We start from the raw sequence: 15,308 nt of genomic DNA, 5'->3' as shown, positions 1-15,308 counted from the left end.
TTCGATTCGGTGACCTTGACCCGCCATACCCTGTCCACTAACGTTCCCTGCAATTTTAACAGAATGACACTTCCGTGTAGGTGGACATATTATTCATTTATTTTAGTCGCCATTGACATTGAGTAAGGCGTTATGTGGCAAAAACGCAATAGGTCGTAATATTATTAATTGGACACGCAACTTTAATTCAAACATGTCATACCTATACCAGTAGGATTAAGTAAATTCACATAATTTAAAAATAATTTGAACCACGTTGAACCGCACAAGTGTACTTCTCTTAGTATTCCACATTCAAAGCACCTTCTGTACTCAGTCAGTCAAGTGATTTTTTTTAGCAGCGCCCTCCACTGGCAAAGTAATACGAGAGCCTCTCATATAACCTTCAGACGGAACCTCTCTCCTTTGCCTATATATTTTAATGTCAAGTACATTAGATAGGCGCTCGTGTATTAAGACCACCGCGACATAGATTTTAATTGGATCTTAGCAATCAACGTGTATTTCATTTCTTAGAGGTTAAGAAAAAATCTTGCAAAAGTTAAAAAAGGATAAGAACTTATACTTAGCATCGTTGCACGAATTCTGCAAAGTGCGATCATGAAACCAAGTATGACCCACTTTTGATCCCGCAGTGCCGGCACCCGCCGCGTACTGAATGCGCCCTTATCGAATGCCACTTTTATGCAGTATCTGTATACATCAACACTACAAACAGGTGCAATGTTAAACAACTACCGAAGATAATATTATATTAAAGCAGAAAGCTCATTTAAGTACTTTTGTACACTAGAATGCCAACGAACGATTTCTATTTTATGTACAATATAAGAATATTATAATCATCATGTAGTAAATTAAGATACATTTGGAAAGATGCTTGAAATTTATTAGAACAACCATAAAATAAAACATTACATAATGTGGCAATCTAAGTAAAATTCCGAATCATAATGGTCTACATAACGTTACGATTACGTAACTTCCTTACGTAAGCTACCGACTTTCGGAAACGACAAGTACTAAGGCGATACTAATATTATAATTAAACTTTAATTTATAGCTTTTTCTTAATTAATGGTATTCAGTGAAGCATAACTATTAACTTATGAAACCCTCATTGACTGTTTACAAGAAACGCAGAAGATAAGCTTCTACTGTGTTATACTCTCGTTCCTATTCCAGGATTAAACGAGCAATTACGTCCATAAATATCATAAAAAGATATCGCAAAAAAACTCATCATTGTAAAACAATTAACTTAAATACATAACAAAATGTATGTCTTTACAGGTTGTATGTACAGTATGGGCGCTTTTGGTCCAGTTCTTGGATTTCTACTCGGTGCCTATCTTCTATCCTTTCACATGGATTCATTTTCTGGTGCTATTATATCTATAGGTATGTCAACAATAACATCGCTGTAAAATAGTCTAATTTTTTTATTTACTTGCGTTATATTTCTTATCTACGAATAAAGCAAAGAATCAGTATACGTAAATACTAAAAATGTATATTCATGAATAATAAAAATGTTATCTATTTGACTATTTCATCGTATTTAAGAATATTATCTATTTCATCGTATTAATCTGAGGCATATTTATTAACCAGAAGTGAATGTTTTCAACAGACTTTTTCTTGAACTTATATAACAATACTTTTCAGATCCTGGGGACCATCGTTGGGTTGGTATGTGGTGGGGTGGATTCCTTCTCGGTGGTCTGCTACTAATTCTAGTCGCTATACCGTTCTTCTCGTTCCCAAAAGTGCTTGTACATGAGAAGGAAAAGATTCGTCTAGTGGAAAAAGCGGCGGCCGCCAGCGGTTCCGGCACGAGCAAACCGCCGCCCAAACCACAGAGCGATATCAGGGACACAGGATATGGGAAGGATATTAAAGGTGAATACGACTGGGAATTGGTTTCTGAAATTCGTTTCAGGTTTAGTTTCGTTCTATAGAACGAAACAAAACTGTCCGGTAATGTTTATAGATCTAATAGTTTTTTTTTTTTCTTTGAATCACGACTTAACGTAATATTTTTTCCATTAATTCAATAATTCTTGGCCTCTGAATACATTAATAGAAATTTCGGGATTATGTTTTTTTATAGAAATATATGTCTAACCACTATAAAAACTTGCAGATATCCCCGTATCAATGTGGCGCCTACTAAAGAACCCGGTTTACGTGGTGACCTGTCTGGGAGCGTGCATGGAACTCATGATAGTATCTGGCTTCGTTGTATTTCTGCCTAAATATCTTGAGACGCAGTTCAGTCTTGGAAAGAGTCAGGCCAGCGTATTTACAGGTAACTTATTAACTTCTGCGTTTTAGCTTAATCTTTTATCATCAATTAAAATATTAGACTAATTTAGAAATTCAGTAGGTGTCCAAGTATGTGAATATTAATCAGTCAATGTTAATTTTGTCGTAATGGTTTCAATAGAACTATTGTGCTGGAGTATTTGTTTTTACTATTATCAATAAACAAACGTTTAATGACGTTCCATACTAATGACCTCATTGCATAGCCATATTATTGAACGTATAAGTAACTTATTCAAACATTTCCAGGGTCCATAGCAATCCCAGGCGCATGTATCGGCATATTCATGGGCGGTTGCTTGCTCAAGCGGCTTGAGCTGCGGCCGAAAGGCGCAGTACAGTTCGTGCTCATATCCAACACCATTTGTCTCTCGTGCTATGCCCTGTTGTTCTTCCTCGGCTGCGATAACATTAAGATGGCCGGCACTACGATACCGTATACTAATAATAGGTAAATAAAATGTCTCAGAATGTTGATATTTGTTTGAGGTTTTCCCTGAAGATAGCTTGTAGACTTGCTTTTTATGTCAATTGTAATATTATGTCCTTAAGAAACTAGCAAATTTTAATATTTTTTTAATATTTTATTTTTATTTTTCTGAAATCTGTTTTTAGCATGTTTAACATTTTAAATTTTGTAGGGGAAATTCTTATTTCCTTGATGCATTTGCAAATGCATTTATTTCATTCCCTCAGAAAGAGTATTATTTTTCAACTCTTAAAAAAATAAAGTAATCCTTATTTATCTTCCAGCAATCTAGAACCATTCAAAGTGAACCTAACAGCAGCGTGCAACTTCAACTGCCTGTGCACGGAGACGGACATGGAGCCGGTGTGCGGCAACAACGGGCTCACTTACTTCTCGCCGTGCCACGCGGGATGTGCTGCCTTTTCATCCAGATCTAATTTCACTAATTGTGCTTGTGAGTTGGAAACACCTGTTGTTCACACGTTTTACATTGTTTAAAAGCATTTACCACATCTAATAATTGACTTAGGTATTGCCATCCGCGGTTATTAAGATTTGAGAACAAGATAAAATAGGGAATTTAAATATAATGCAAAAATCGTTATAGATCGTTATCAATTCGCTCACATTATTTTTTTATTTATAAATCATTCCAATTACACACATTTGCAGTGCAGCGGATATAATATTTACATGTCTTAAAAAGAACGTGGTAAAAACTCGGCCTACGCGTGTATTAGGCAGAGTTTTCATAATAAGTGATACAACAAAATATAAACACTATTACCATGCAAATAATACGTCAATTTTAATTAATGTTTTCTACAAAGCCCTTTTGACATTTTCTGACGACCTCTTAACAGGTATTTGTGTCTATTTATTATTAATTAAAGTTCCCCCACACAGGCGTGCACGAGAACCGCGGCGAAGTCCTATCCTCAGTAGGGGGCGTGGTGGGCGCGGCCGCATCAGCGCTCACCGCGGGCGGGGCCCGGGAGTACAGCGAGGTGACCGTAGTGCCCGTGGCCACCGCGGGCGCGTGCAACCCGCCCTGCACGACCATCTTCCCGTTCCTCGTGCTGCTGTTCTTCATGACCTTCGTGGTCGCTGTGACACAGATGCCGCTGCTTATGATTGTGCTACGGTAAGTTAGTGTTAGACTAGTTTTATAGTATTGGTACAGAATACATAATACATAGTAGCTAAACGCTACTGAACGGACACTCTCCGCCTCCCGCCAAAATTAAACACTTACCTCACCCCGCACGATCAGGCTAAAAATGGTCCATATTTTTCTACAGGGACGATACGCAACGAAGATTGACAACATTAATCAAATTGACTTAAAGTAATTTTATTATTTTGCATTTGTGATTATCGTTTTTCGTAGAAAATGGTTAGATATTGTGCTGTTTACGGATGTATTTCATCAGAAAAACGCGAATTTTTTTTTTACGCTAGTCAAAAATGTGCCAACCATAAAGCGTTAACACACACATTTGCAGTCACTACAGTGTGACTGTCAAAACTATAATTTTGTATGGAGTGTCCGGGGTGTGGTATAGTTCAAGCACGGGTAGGTAAATGCTGTGCGTTTTGGACATACATAAACGTAGGACGACTAAAATCGTGAAATGCGGACAATAATGTATTTTTGTTGCTATAACCGGAAGAGGATCTTCTTCGAGTCGTTTTAAGTTATTTTTGCCACTGTAGAAATGTGAACAGTCTGCTAATAGATTCAAGAATTTTTACCTCCGATACTAAATCATTTCTTAGGCTAATTCGATACCATGGCTATTTAATGAAACAATAAGTATGTATAATATTTCTTCATTCAATCAGTTATCAGTTATTGATCACAATATTATACAATTGCCTCTGATATATGAAGTGTCAATAAGTTAAATTTATCTTTTCAAATCACTTATGATTCATTGTTGAATCACATTTCATTGATCATATCTTTGTAATAAATTATATCAGACCGATTGACGTAGATTACTAATTTGTTTATGTTGTGTTGTGAATGTTTTTATATCTCTACTAGTGGTCCGCCCCGGCTTCGCCCGTGGTACCTACATGTTTAAACTATCCTATCTCTCAAGTTGGATCGAACTGCACATGGTGTGCGAATTTTATTATAATCGGTTAAGTGGTTTAGGAGTCCATTGAGGACAAACATTGTGACACGAGATTTATTATATATTAAGATAGTTAGTTGCCTTTATTTCAAAACTTTACATTATAAATCGATATTCAACACAACCACTTCAAAAAAAGAGCGTATGTGCCGAGCACACGTGTCAGAAGCAATCCTTCTTTGGCAATATTCAAATATATCAAAATCGTCGCCTTACCCAATTTTATTTTGGTTTTAGGTATTTTCGTGTCGCGACCTTGAAATTTTACTCTCAACGCGCCTACATAAGTTTCACTTCAAAAATCCGCAAATAACTAATTCCAAACCTCTTACAGATCCGTCAGTGAAGAGGAGCGTTCATTCGCTCTCGGCATGCAGTTCGTGATATTCCGTCTATTCGGCTACATCCCCGCGCCCATAGTGTTCGGGAACCTGATCGACTCCACGTGTCTATTGTGGAAGCAGTCCTGCAGCGGCGAGAAGGGCGGGCGCTGTCTGCTGTACGATATAGAGCAGTTCCGATACAGGTAATTGACAACTACCCTCAAAATTTATGAATTGTGTGAATTTAATTTTATGATAGCTACTTATAGTATTATTATCGATAATTAGTGAAAATCATTATTTTATTTCAATTTCAAGATTAAAAAAAGATGTTTAATAATTTTCTAAAAACATCTATTTATTGTTTCTAAACTTCTTTGGCTTTTGTCCCACGTGTTCACTGCCGTGTTACCCAAAAAAAAGTAATATCTTATAAGCATACTGCATAACTATATCTGTGTGATATTTTTGTACATTTAAAACTACACGCGCTAATTGTTTTAACCTTCAAAATAGTCGTAATATGTCTTGAAAAAATTACAAAAACTCAATATCACATATCCAATTGGCAGATACGTCGGTCTCTGCGGTGGGATAAAGATCGTAGCGTTGGGCATATTCATGGTGGACTGGTGGCTGGTGCGGCGCCGCAAGCACCTGGAGACCGCGCCGCCGCTCGACCCGCACAAGGACATCGCCGGCTCCATCATCAGCCTCGATAAGTGTTAGTGTTCATATGTTTTACTGATTTTTTTTATAATAATTATTTCTTACTTCCCTCCTCATTATTGTGAATGATAAATTATTAATGACTAGCTTTCCGCCCGCGGCTTCGCCCGCGTTTTCAGAGAAAAACCCGTTCCCGTAGGATTTCCGGGATAAAACCTATCCTATGTCCTTTCTCGGGTATCAAAATATATCTATACCAAATTTCATGCAAATTGGTTCAGTAGTTCAGGCGTGATTGAGTAACAGACAGACAGACAGAGTTACTTTCGCATTTATAATATTAGTATGGATTTAGAAAATAATTGGAACTTCTTTTGCGATTAACCTAATTTGTTTTTCATTATCCACTATGATATTTGTAGACAGTATAATGAAAACAAATGGGTGAAAAAATTCAATAATTAATTAATTACATGTTAAATGGCTCAATGTTTCTTACGTACTTTATTTAAAACTTATTCTTTACAGTATTCGAAGAGCTACCTTCAGCGGACAACGCAAGCGGCTTCCGTTCTGGTATCACGACCGGCCCCAGCTCCGCCATCACGTCGCCCCTGGAGCCCGACGCGGCGCACACCGAGCACACCAAACTGCAGCGCACCGACTCGCAGTACTCGCAGGACTCACAGCCGCGCACCGTCGGCAACAACTCCCGCGTTCTGGTCGCGTCTCGACACCTTCGAAACGATTCCAAAACGATCCAGCTGGAGCCGCGAGGCAGACAACATTCCCTCGAAGAACCGGAGAGATCTCGCGCGGTCCGCAGTGACTCGCGACACTCCCGCGACTTCCCGCGCTCCACGTCGAGAGACTTCCCCGGACACTCCAGGAACGGCTCCAGGGACTTCAAAGTACATTCCCGCGGAGACTCGCGAGACCTGAGCCTCGAACAACTCAAACACCTAGCGATCAAGAGCATGGAGAGCCTCGACTTGACTGTCCTGCCGCTCACCAAGTGCGTCGACGAAGAGAGCAAGCGCCTCATCGAAGGCGCGGGCGTTCTGCGACACAGAAGAACCAACTCCAAAGATATGAAACCGCCAGAGACGAAACACAAACGAACTTCGTCACACCACATCACTATGGAACCGAACGAGTTGAGTCTTCAGATGCAGAAGGGTCGCAGCGTCGATCAGCTGTCCTCTACGACCGTCGATCCACGAGTCTGAGAACTCCTTTGCTCAAATAGAAGTGAATCTCAACGCGACGCAGCTATCGGCGGGTTGCCATGCCTATCCGTACAGCTGCAAAAACATTCTAGTGAAATTTTTAATTAATAAAGACAAATTAAAAAGTGAGTGATAAATGAAAAAAAAATTATATGTTCAAGATTGATAAGAAATATCAGTGTATAATTGAATGTGTTTTGAGAAGACTGTACAAATTATTTTCTTCTATGCTTATCCCAATGCAAGTGATTCGAAACCATATCTTAGTATTTATAATAAAGCTTTCCAATGATGAGACTTGCTTTCTGCAGTTTAAGTAGTACCTAGTGTTTTAAAATGAAACCAAAATTTATTTATTTTGGATTCATATCTAGGAGAATTTTAGCGCATTGTACATATTAAGACTCAACATCATTCACTATATTGGTTTGCATTCTATAGGATTATATTTTCTTATTACTTTGAGTAGTATTTAAAATAGAATAGTTTAGATATCCATATTTACAGAAAAATATGTAAATACCGTCAAGTTATTTATGTTAATAAACTGTACTTAATGACAACCTTTGATAAGCAATAATTCAATGTTTTCAGTGTGATACAGATTAAATGCTATATGGGACAGTGTCCAAAAGAACACAAATTAATATTTACACTAAAGAATAATTATCACAAGGCCTTAAACGAATAAAAGTAGATATTTAAAGAAAAGTTTATTAAATGCACTTTAATAATTCGGCTATTGTTATGATAACTGCTTGAACCAGAAACTTGCATAATATTGGCTGTTTGAAAATACAATAAAATTGGTATTGTAAAAATGTAAAGTGCATTTATTAAACCAAATTAGGATAATGTAAAATCACTTTTTTGCCCTGTAGACTATTCCTTTTTATTTTTTATTAATACCCCAATTGATAAACGGTAGAATGTTTAATTATTGACTCGTTAATATGTATAATTAGGTACAAAGACAAAAGTTTTGATAGAAAAATTATTAAATCTGCACAAAGGACCTGTTAAGATTAGATAGAAAATTTTTATTTGTACCATGAAAATAGAATTACATTCCCTAACCCTAATGTTGATATATAGATGCACATTCAATATAAGTAATAGTTCACTACATAGTGTGATTCCCTCTGTGTAGTGATTATGTAATGTCTGGTTTGATTTGTTAACGAAAATTTTTCTTTTTAAAAGATTAATTTGGATATTTGTGCCATCTACAACCATATAGAGATACATGTTCCTTCCTAACTTATTCCTCTGATGTTGTCTTTCAGTTGGATTGTCCACCTACTGCCATTTTGTTTTCTAACTTGTGGCTATAAAAGTATTGGTATTCCCTGATCTGATGCATAATAAACATTTGCCAATGCTTTTATCAGAAACAAATAAATTAGAAATGTTGTATTATATTTAAAATATTTATTTCAATAATTTGCAATGTACCATTTCACAATTAACCCATTGAGCCCCGAACGGCCCGATCGGTCCACGACACAATCGATTTTCTAATGTGTCTGTGATTCCAGGGCCTGAGTTATTAAAGGAATATGATGGTTCTTGTTACTTGATATGTTTCATCAGTTGAGCTCTAGCACTCCCAACTGTCTATTAAATTTTGTGATGCAAATATTATGTGATCTCAAATTATTTATGAAGAGTGAGATTTATACACATTAGTTATTTTTTTGAGACAAAACAAGTTATTAATTTTTATAATTTTGAAACTTACCCTTTTTTCGATGATTCCATCCCTTTTTTGGAATACGTTTTTTTATTTCTTAACCCTTAACACGGCAAGCCCTGAAATAATGTACCCAGATTGACCTGAATTGGTTTTAGTGATAGATATTGATTAAAAAATACTATAGTAGAGAAAAAAATAAAACAAATTTTCTGTAAGTAGGTTTTTCAGGATGTCCGTTAAAACGGCCTTTGCCAAGAACCCTGTCTTCATTGCTGTCTCAAAAAACGGACAACGCTGTCATACAGCTTATAAAATAAGAATGAAAAAAAATAAAATTCACCTAATATAACACAATTGAAAACAATTTCAAGTAGCATTTTATTGTTTTATTGTATCACAGTATTTTCACTATCTATTATAACAAAAAATTCTTCAATTTTAACTAAATACCTAACATATGATAATTGAGCCCTCTCGAGCTCAATCACACTATTTAGTTGTGTGGAATTTTAAATAACATTTATTATTTCGTGTCAAGCAACCTTTGGTTTCATTTAATACAAATAATAATGGTTTTTCTAAAATGTGAAGTGATATTTGGCCGATGATTAGGACATTTAGACGAAATGCATGTGGAGGTCGAGGAACTCCCGGTTCTATTGTCGATCCAACAGATTAAACTGGTCTTAGATTATATTCGTCATTTTGAACTTAATTAAAAATAATTCTACATATAATTAAACACTCTAAAGCAAGAAATTCCCATAAAAGTGATATTTTATTAAAGTACGAATCATGGCAACGTCCGTTTCTTGGGACATGCCAATGGGTTCTTAGTTACTTGTATCTACGGCACTGTCCCAAAAAACGGACCAGCTATATTTCGAATATTTTGTCATAGAATTATTTGAATATTTCATAATCTTTACAGCAAAAACAACAGTTTATCTCACCTGAAAGTTAAATCAATAGCAATCAAACATGGAAACTATTTCATTAAAGCTATTATTGACCAGAAACGCAAACCATCACTAATTCCGGGAATCCCTAAATTAAACAGTCACCTAGCACACGAACGAAATGTTTTCTATAATTGGCATGTATGAGAAAAATAAAGGATTGTTATCGTACTTTCTCCAACGTAGTCAATTTTCTAGATTTTTTGGAACATTCAAGATTTACACGGCAATAAGTACATGTACTAAAAAAGTGACAGAAAAGCTTTAAGGGTTAATATTTCTTGCCATTCATTTCAAGCTACAAACCTGATTATGTCAGGGATAACCCTTGTTGTTATAAAACAACACTAAATAATACTTTAAATTTTTTATTATTAAAAAATGTTATATTTTAGATGAAAATATGTTTGTTTTTACTAGTTAATTTTTGTTTATTATGTCTACACTAATATATGTATTTGCCAACCCCCTCTTTTCATGAAAAATTACTAAAATTCTGTCAATTTGTGGGCTGATATTTTAAAAGTTAAGAATTCAATTACTATTGTAGAATATTATTTTAGTATAAATATTTTAAAATAATTCACTGATGTTAAGGAAGAGGCAATGGATAGTGTCTGTGTAAATTTTCGTCTTATAAATGTTAAGAGAGAAATAGTTTGATATGAATAAAGTGTTTATCTAAAAATGCCTTACAAATAGCCTTAAGACTTGATACTGATTTAGCTGTACCGTTGTCACTTCAATCACGAAAGTAATTGTTTGATAATGACAACTTCTAAACTAATTTGTTGCATTTAGTGATTAATAAAATTGCATACCTATTTTAAAACCATAGTTTTATTTAACACAATACAATCTTCTTTCCTATCGCTCTGGAATATTATATTCATCCATATCACCTGTTAAAAAAATAATTCTTAAGTAAATTCAAAATGGAAATGCTTTTTTAGTTTGACTACAATATTTTCTAGATCAGGTACACAATAAATATATTTGAATGCAAACTCAAGCATTTTTATTGGATGATAAATTAGTAGTAATTAGTAATTAGTCCTAGATTAATGGCCCAATATATTACATGTTACATTTTTTTTTTTTTTATTCTTTGGCTTGTTGAACTTATTATTATACTATTTTCCTGAATAAGAATCAATCATTTCCTTCAAATAAAAAAAGGTGACACTAAGTAGTCTATACTTCAATGTGTGGTTTTAACATGTCTCATATTAAAGTCAGTCACCTGATATTTTAGTATTTTAGTCTTGGATCCTTTATGTATATTTAATTCAACACTTTATTTAATAAATCTGTCAGCCCTTGAAGCTCATCAATCACAAGCTTATAAACATTAATAAGAGGTAATGCTAAGCCCCCTCTACATTTTGCTCATAATTACCCTCATGGAATACCTTACCCATAGATTGCTATCAACATTACTGATTACAACTACAACAAATATAAGGCCAGAGTGTATTATATGTCTATATACATATATAATTTATTATAATTAAATACAGTAATAAGAAATTAAATACTGAAAATCCTAACTGTTAGATATTCTAAAATACAGAGATGGATGAAATCAATGAAAACACATTTCTAATTTAAACAATTTTTACTATATACTTACAACTACAGATAATAACTACATAACAGATATACACAATTCTCATTACTTTAATCTAACTCACCACATTCAGAAATTACAACTTTTTTAGATGGTTTCCCATTCCTAGAGCCAAAACCTTCCATTTTCCTTACAACATCCATGCCTTCTACTACAGCACCAAATACAACATGCTTTCTGTCAAGCCATGGAGTAGCAGTAGTGGTGATGAAGAACTGAGAGCCATTAGTATTGGGACCAGCATTAGCCATTGATAATATTCCCGGACCAGTATGCTTCAGCTTGAAATTCTCATCAGGGAACATACGGCCATAAATTGATTTTCCACCAGTGCCATTATGATTCGTAAAATCTCCACCTTGACACATGAAATCTGGAATTATTCTGTGAAATGACGATCCCTTGTATCCAAACCCTTTTTCTCCTGTGCACAGTGCTCTAAAGTTTTCAGCAGTTTTGGGAACTTCGTCAGAATTCAGTTTAATTACAATTCTACCTAATGGCTCTCCATCAGCTGTAACGTCGAAAAAAACTTTCTTCTCTTGTTGTGTTGAAGCAAAGCGCATTGCAGCGGCAGAGTATACCGTCCCATTGATGAGGGTTCGGCGCAACATTGCAGTGAGCGCCATGCTGTTAAGAAAATCTGCAAATTATAATTGATATTAAGTCATATATAACAAAGGACACAGAATCCAAACAGTCATTATAAATTATTAAGACAAACTATATTTATAACATGCTTATAACCTCTCTATCAGTAGGATATTCATATCAAAGAGTACTATATTAATACGGCAGAATTCATATTTTGAAAAACTAATATATATCACTGTTGTTGAATTTCACTGCGATAATTTTTAATACTTATTCTAAGCAATTTTATACCTTTAGATTATTTTTCAGGATTTAGGATAACTCCAGGGGTAGGACAGTTCCATACAATTACAATGACAGATTTGGGGTTTTTATTTTCAAAATGCGCCATCTCTTATCTGCATCCAAAACAATTAGTTGCTTTATACGATCACAGATGGCAAAACAATCGATAAGAAATAATTTATTACAATAAAAAAAAGACAAAGAACATTTATTTAAATATGTAATTATTTAATTGAACTTGTATTATAAATATTTTTAAATTTTGTGTAACTTACAAGTTGAGTAATAATTACGATAGCAACACAATGAATTGATTCCAATATTGATTGTGAAAATCACGTCACAAAACAAATATGGCGACTGCTACTTGCTTTGCGCTTGTTTGTAGTTTAGTTCCTTTTGTACTGTTCTTCGTGATTCGTGAAATTAATCCGCCGATCCGCGTTGAGTTGAGTCCTCTCCTCAGTCCTCCGTAGTGAAGTGTACGAATTTCCAAAGAATATAAAAAGAATAAAAAATCTTTTTAATATATCCATCAAACAAAATTTAGTGACCTGTGAGTTGTGACGGACATTATTTTTGAAGAAAGATGTTCCTAAAAAGGATTGAAACAAAAAATTAAAATGTTTACTGACATATTTGTGTATTATCCCTTTAATTGTGATAAACATAAAACTACATTAAAAAGTTATTTTGAAAATACAGTAATTCATGTACTTGTTGTATACAGTTGGTGCCAATCAACAGATTTTGTCTGGCAAAATCACATAACATGTTGAGGACGAAATAAAAACAGCAGCACAAACATATAAAAATAAACATAAACATGTAACAAATAAAAATAATATTGTTATTTAAATAGGTATGTAATACTGTTCAAATTCAATTATTTTTTAAAAATTCCGTACCATTGTCAAAATTTACAAGTCTATGTTAATTACTGTAAGTGTAAATAAATAAATTATTGTAAAATAAAATTTGTTTTTATTTGTATGCACTCCCTTTCTGAAACTCATGCTTAGACTTCAGCTTCTTACTATTTTACTGTATTCAAGGTGATAAGATTTTACTTATTATTTGATTTTCTCTCAACTTGAATACATGTAAAATAGTAAGAAGCTGAAGTCAAAGTACCATATTTGCATGTAATATAGTAGATGTCTATAGCTATAGCTATACATTTCACAAGTTTGTGGATGCCGATAATAGATGGCGCTGTTTATCAGATCAATTGACATTAGCGGTCTTCAAAAAATTCTGCGAGCGGGCTCTCTATACCCGTATATATTATATTACTCTATGGATAACTCCCAATTTAATTGTTTATTCACAGAGCAAATAATTTTATATCCACCACAATATCCACAATGACAGTTTTACATTGAGTCTCGTACTAATACCTAATCTGTGCATTGAATCAGTAGCTAACGTCAGTCGACTGCCGGGTCAGTGCTGACCTGGCACTGCCATATTGTAAATTGATTTCAAGTCAGTATAGCACTGTCTTCAATATACCCGCTTCATATTTTTGGCGTCAGTCCCGTCAGTCCGCTCCCCCCTCCACCCGCGCCAGTGCAACTGACGCCGTCTAAATTCCGAAGTCAGTCGCTGGTCAGTCGCTGCCGCTCTGTTGTATGGTGACCAGTGACCACCACAGGTGACCACGCTGTGTCGCACCGCATCAAAAAATGACGCGAAAATTGAACGACACGGAAAACTTAAAACTTGTCCAACTATTCCGCGATAATGAATGACTGTGGGATAATAAATCACAAAATTACAGAACCCCCATGTAGAGTAGTGTCTGTCTGTCATGTATTCATTTTCGTACCCAAATTCTTTTCCTATTAACATACGCGTCGCGTCGCAACACAGCAAAATATTCTTTCTATGAAATTGTATGAGGTAGATCGCACTACGCGACACCGAAACTACGCACCTTGACTGAATTTGAGCAAATGGCAAATGTGTCGCGTCGCGCAGTCTGGAGTGCGGTTGTCACTTGTCGGTTAATACGTTAATACCAAGAAGCTTATATCTAATACACTGGAGATTTCAGTATGAACATTAACTTGTAACAAGAAAATATGACCTTGAATGACGCCTGTATGTGTGAAAGGGATAAAAAAACATACAGGCGTCATTCAACGTCATATTTTCTTGCAAGAATGTTCATACTGAAATCTCCAGTGTATAGATAAGCCACAGGTTAATACCACAGAGCAAGTAGGTAATCGTTCATCACAGTCACAATCAGTTTAAGGCTTTGTCAGATAGGACGGTTAATTTAGCGCTGCGTAGTAGCGCTACAGCCACAGATTAGAGAATAGTTACTTCGTAACAGATACATCACTCCCATACAAAAGCTAAAATACCTACGCTATATTTACCTACAAAATGCGCCGCAACTCGGCTGCAGTAAGAAATGTACTCTACGAACACGCACCGAGAAGCGAGTTTCCCGCGCACGCCGCGTGATTGCGTCATCAAACGAAAACTTTAGGGTTGTACCGAGCGCGTAAATTAAACACAGAGTTGCTGAAACACTTAATTTTTTATTGTTAATTATATTTGTTACATTATACAATAAAAAAAATGAAATCTTATTGATAGTAGTTGTTTCCTTCGGTTTCACCCGCGTGGACCCGCTATATGTGTCTCCTGGATAAAAAGTAGCCTGTTCCTGTTTAGGCAATTGAAAAAAAGATCCTTGTTATTCACTCTTGAACTCCGACACCCGTCTACATCGCAATAACCGGGCATCTTGGTAGCGAGCGCGGGAAACGTGACGCGGGTGCGCAGTCTCGCGTGTGCCAACCAACTGCCGCTTGGGTCGGTACCGACCTACTGTGCGGTAGGCACTTATAGCGCGACCTTGAGCGAGTGACGGAGGCCTGCTACAGCGTCCTGTTTTAACGTCGCGCGAGGCTTCGTCAAACAGAACGCTTTAGCGCGCGTTAGGACACAGCAATTGATATTATT

The 15,308-nt window shown here is 35.6% G+C and overlaps 1 protein-coding gene and 1 pseudogene across 4 annotated transcripts in view; one reads left to right on the top strand and one right to left on the bottom strand.

Moving 5' to 3' along the window:
- Oatp30B (Organic anion transporting polypeptide 30B) overlaps positions 1 to 10,649 on the top strand; it is a 43,946-nt gene extending 33,297 nt beyond the window's left edge. The window contains exons 9-18 of the mRNA XM_089696622.1: positions 1,294 to 1,401; positions 1,669 to 1,902; positions 2,147 to 2,311; positions 2,578 to 2,779; positions 3,082 to 3,251; positions 3,704 to 3,941; positions 5,276 to 5,467; positions 5,837 to 5,988; positions 6,462 to 8,939; positions 10,075 to 10,649. Coding sequence (XP_089552748.1) covers positions 1,294 to 1,401; positions 1,669 to 1,902; positions 2,147 to 2,311; positions 2,578 to 2,779; positions 3,082 to 3,251; positions 3,704 to 3,941; positions 5,276 to 5,467; positions 5,837 to 5,988; positions 6,462 to 7,162 — 2,162 coding nt within the window. The 3' untranslated portion in view covers positions 7,163 to 8,939; positions 10,075 to 10,649. The remainder of the gene's footprint in view (positions 1 to 1,293; positions 1,402 to 1,668; positions 1,903 to 2,146; positions 2,312 to 2,577; positions 2,780 to 3,081; positions 3,252 to 3,703; positions 3,942 to 5,275; positions 5,468 to 5,836; positions 5,989 to 6,461; positions 8,940 to 10,074) is intronic.
- Positions 10,650 to 11,416: 767 nt separating this feature from the next.
- On the bottom strand, positions 11,417 to 13,708 carry LOC149487892 (peptidyl-prolyl cis-trans isomerase pseudogene; annotated as a pseudogene). Of its 3 annotated transcripts, none has more exons than XR_016315767.1 (3): positions 13,638 to 13,708; positions 12,333 to 12,366; positions 11,417 to 12,090 (listed from the first exon to the last, which is right to left on the bottom strand). The product of XR_016315767.1 is annotated as a peptidyl-prolyl cis-trans isomerase pseudogene, transcript variant X1 (transcript). The 3 variants fall into 3 exon arrangements; XR_016315768.1 differs by having other exon boundaries at positions 12,333 to 12,365; positions 13,627 to 13,689; XR_016315769.1 differs by having other exon boundaries at positions 11,417 to 12,077; positions 13,638 to 13,653.
- Positions 13,709 to 15,308: the final 1,600 nt, after the last annotated feature.

Source organism: Colias philodice, chromosome 6, assembly GCF_061535455.1.
Source record: "Colias philodice isolate Cphi_HAF_F1 chromosome 6, ilColPhil1 Martin Lab GWU primary, whole genome shotgun sequence".
Lineage (NCBI taxonomy): Eukaryota > Metazoa > Arthropoda > Insecta > Lepidoptera > Pieridae > Colias > Colias philodice.
The sequence above is the reverse complement of the archived record's forward strand: the minus strand, read 5'-3'. Positions and strand labels throughout refer to the sequence as shown.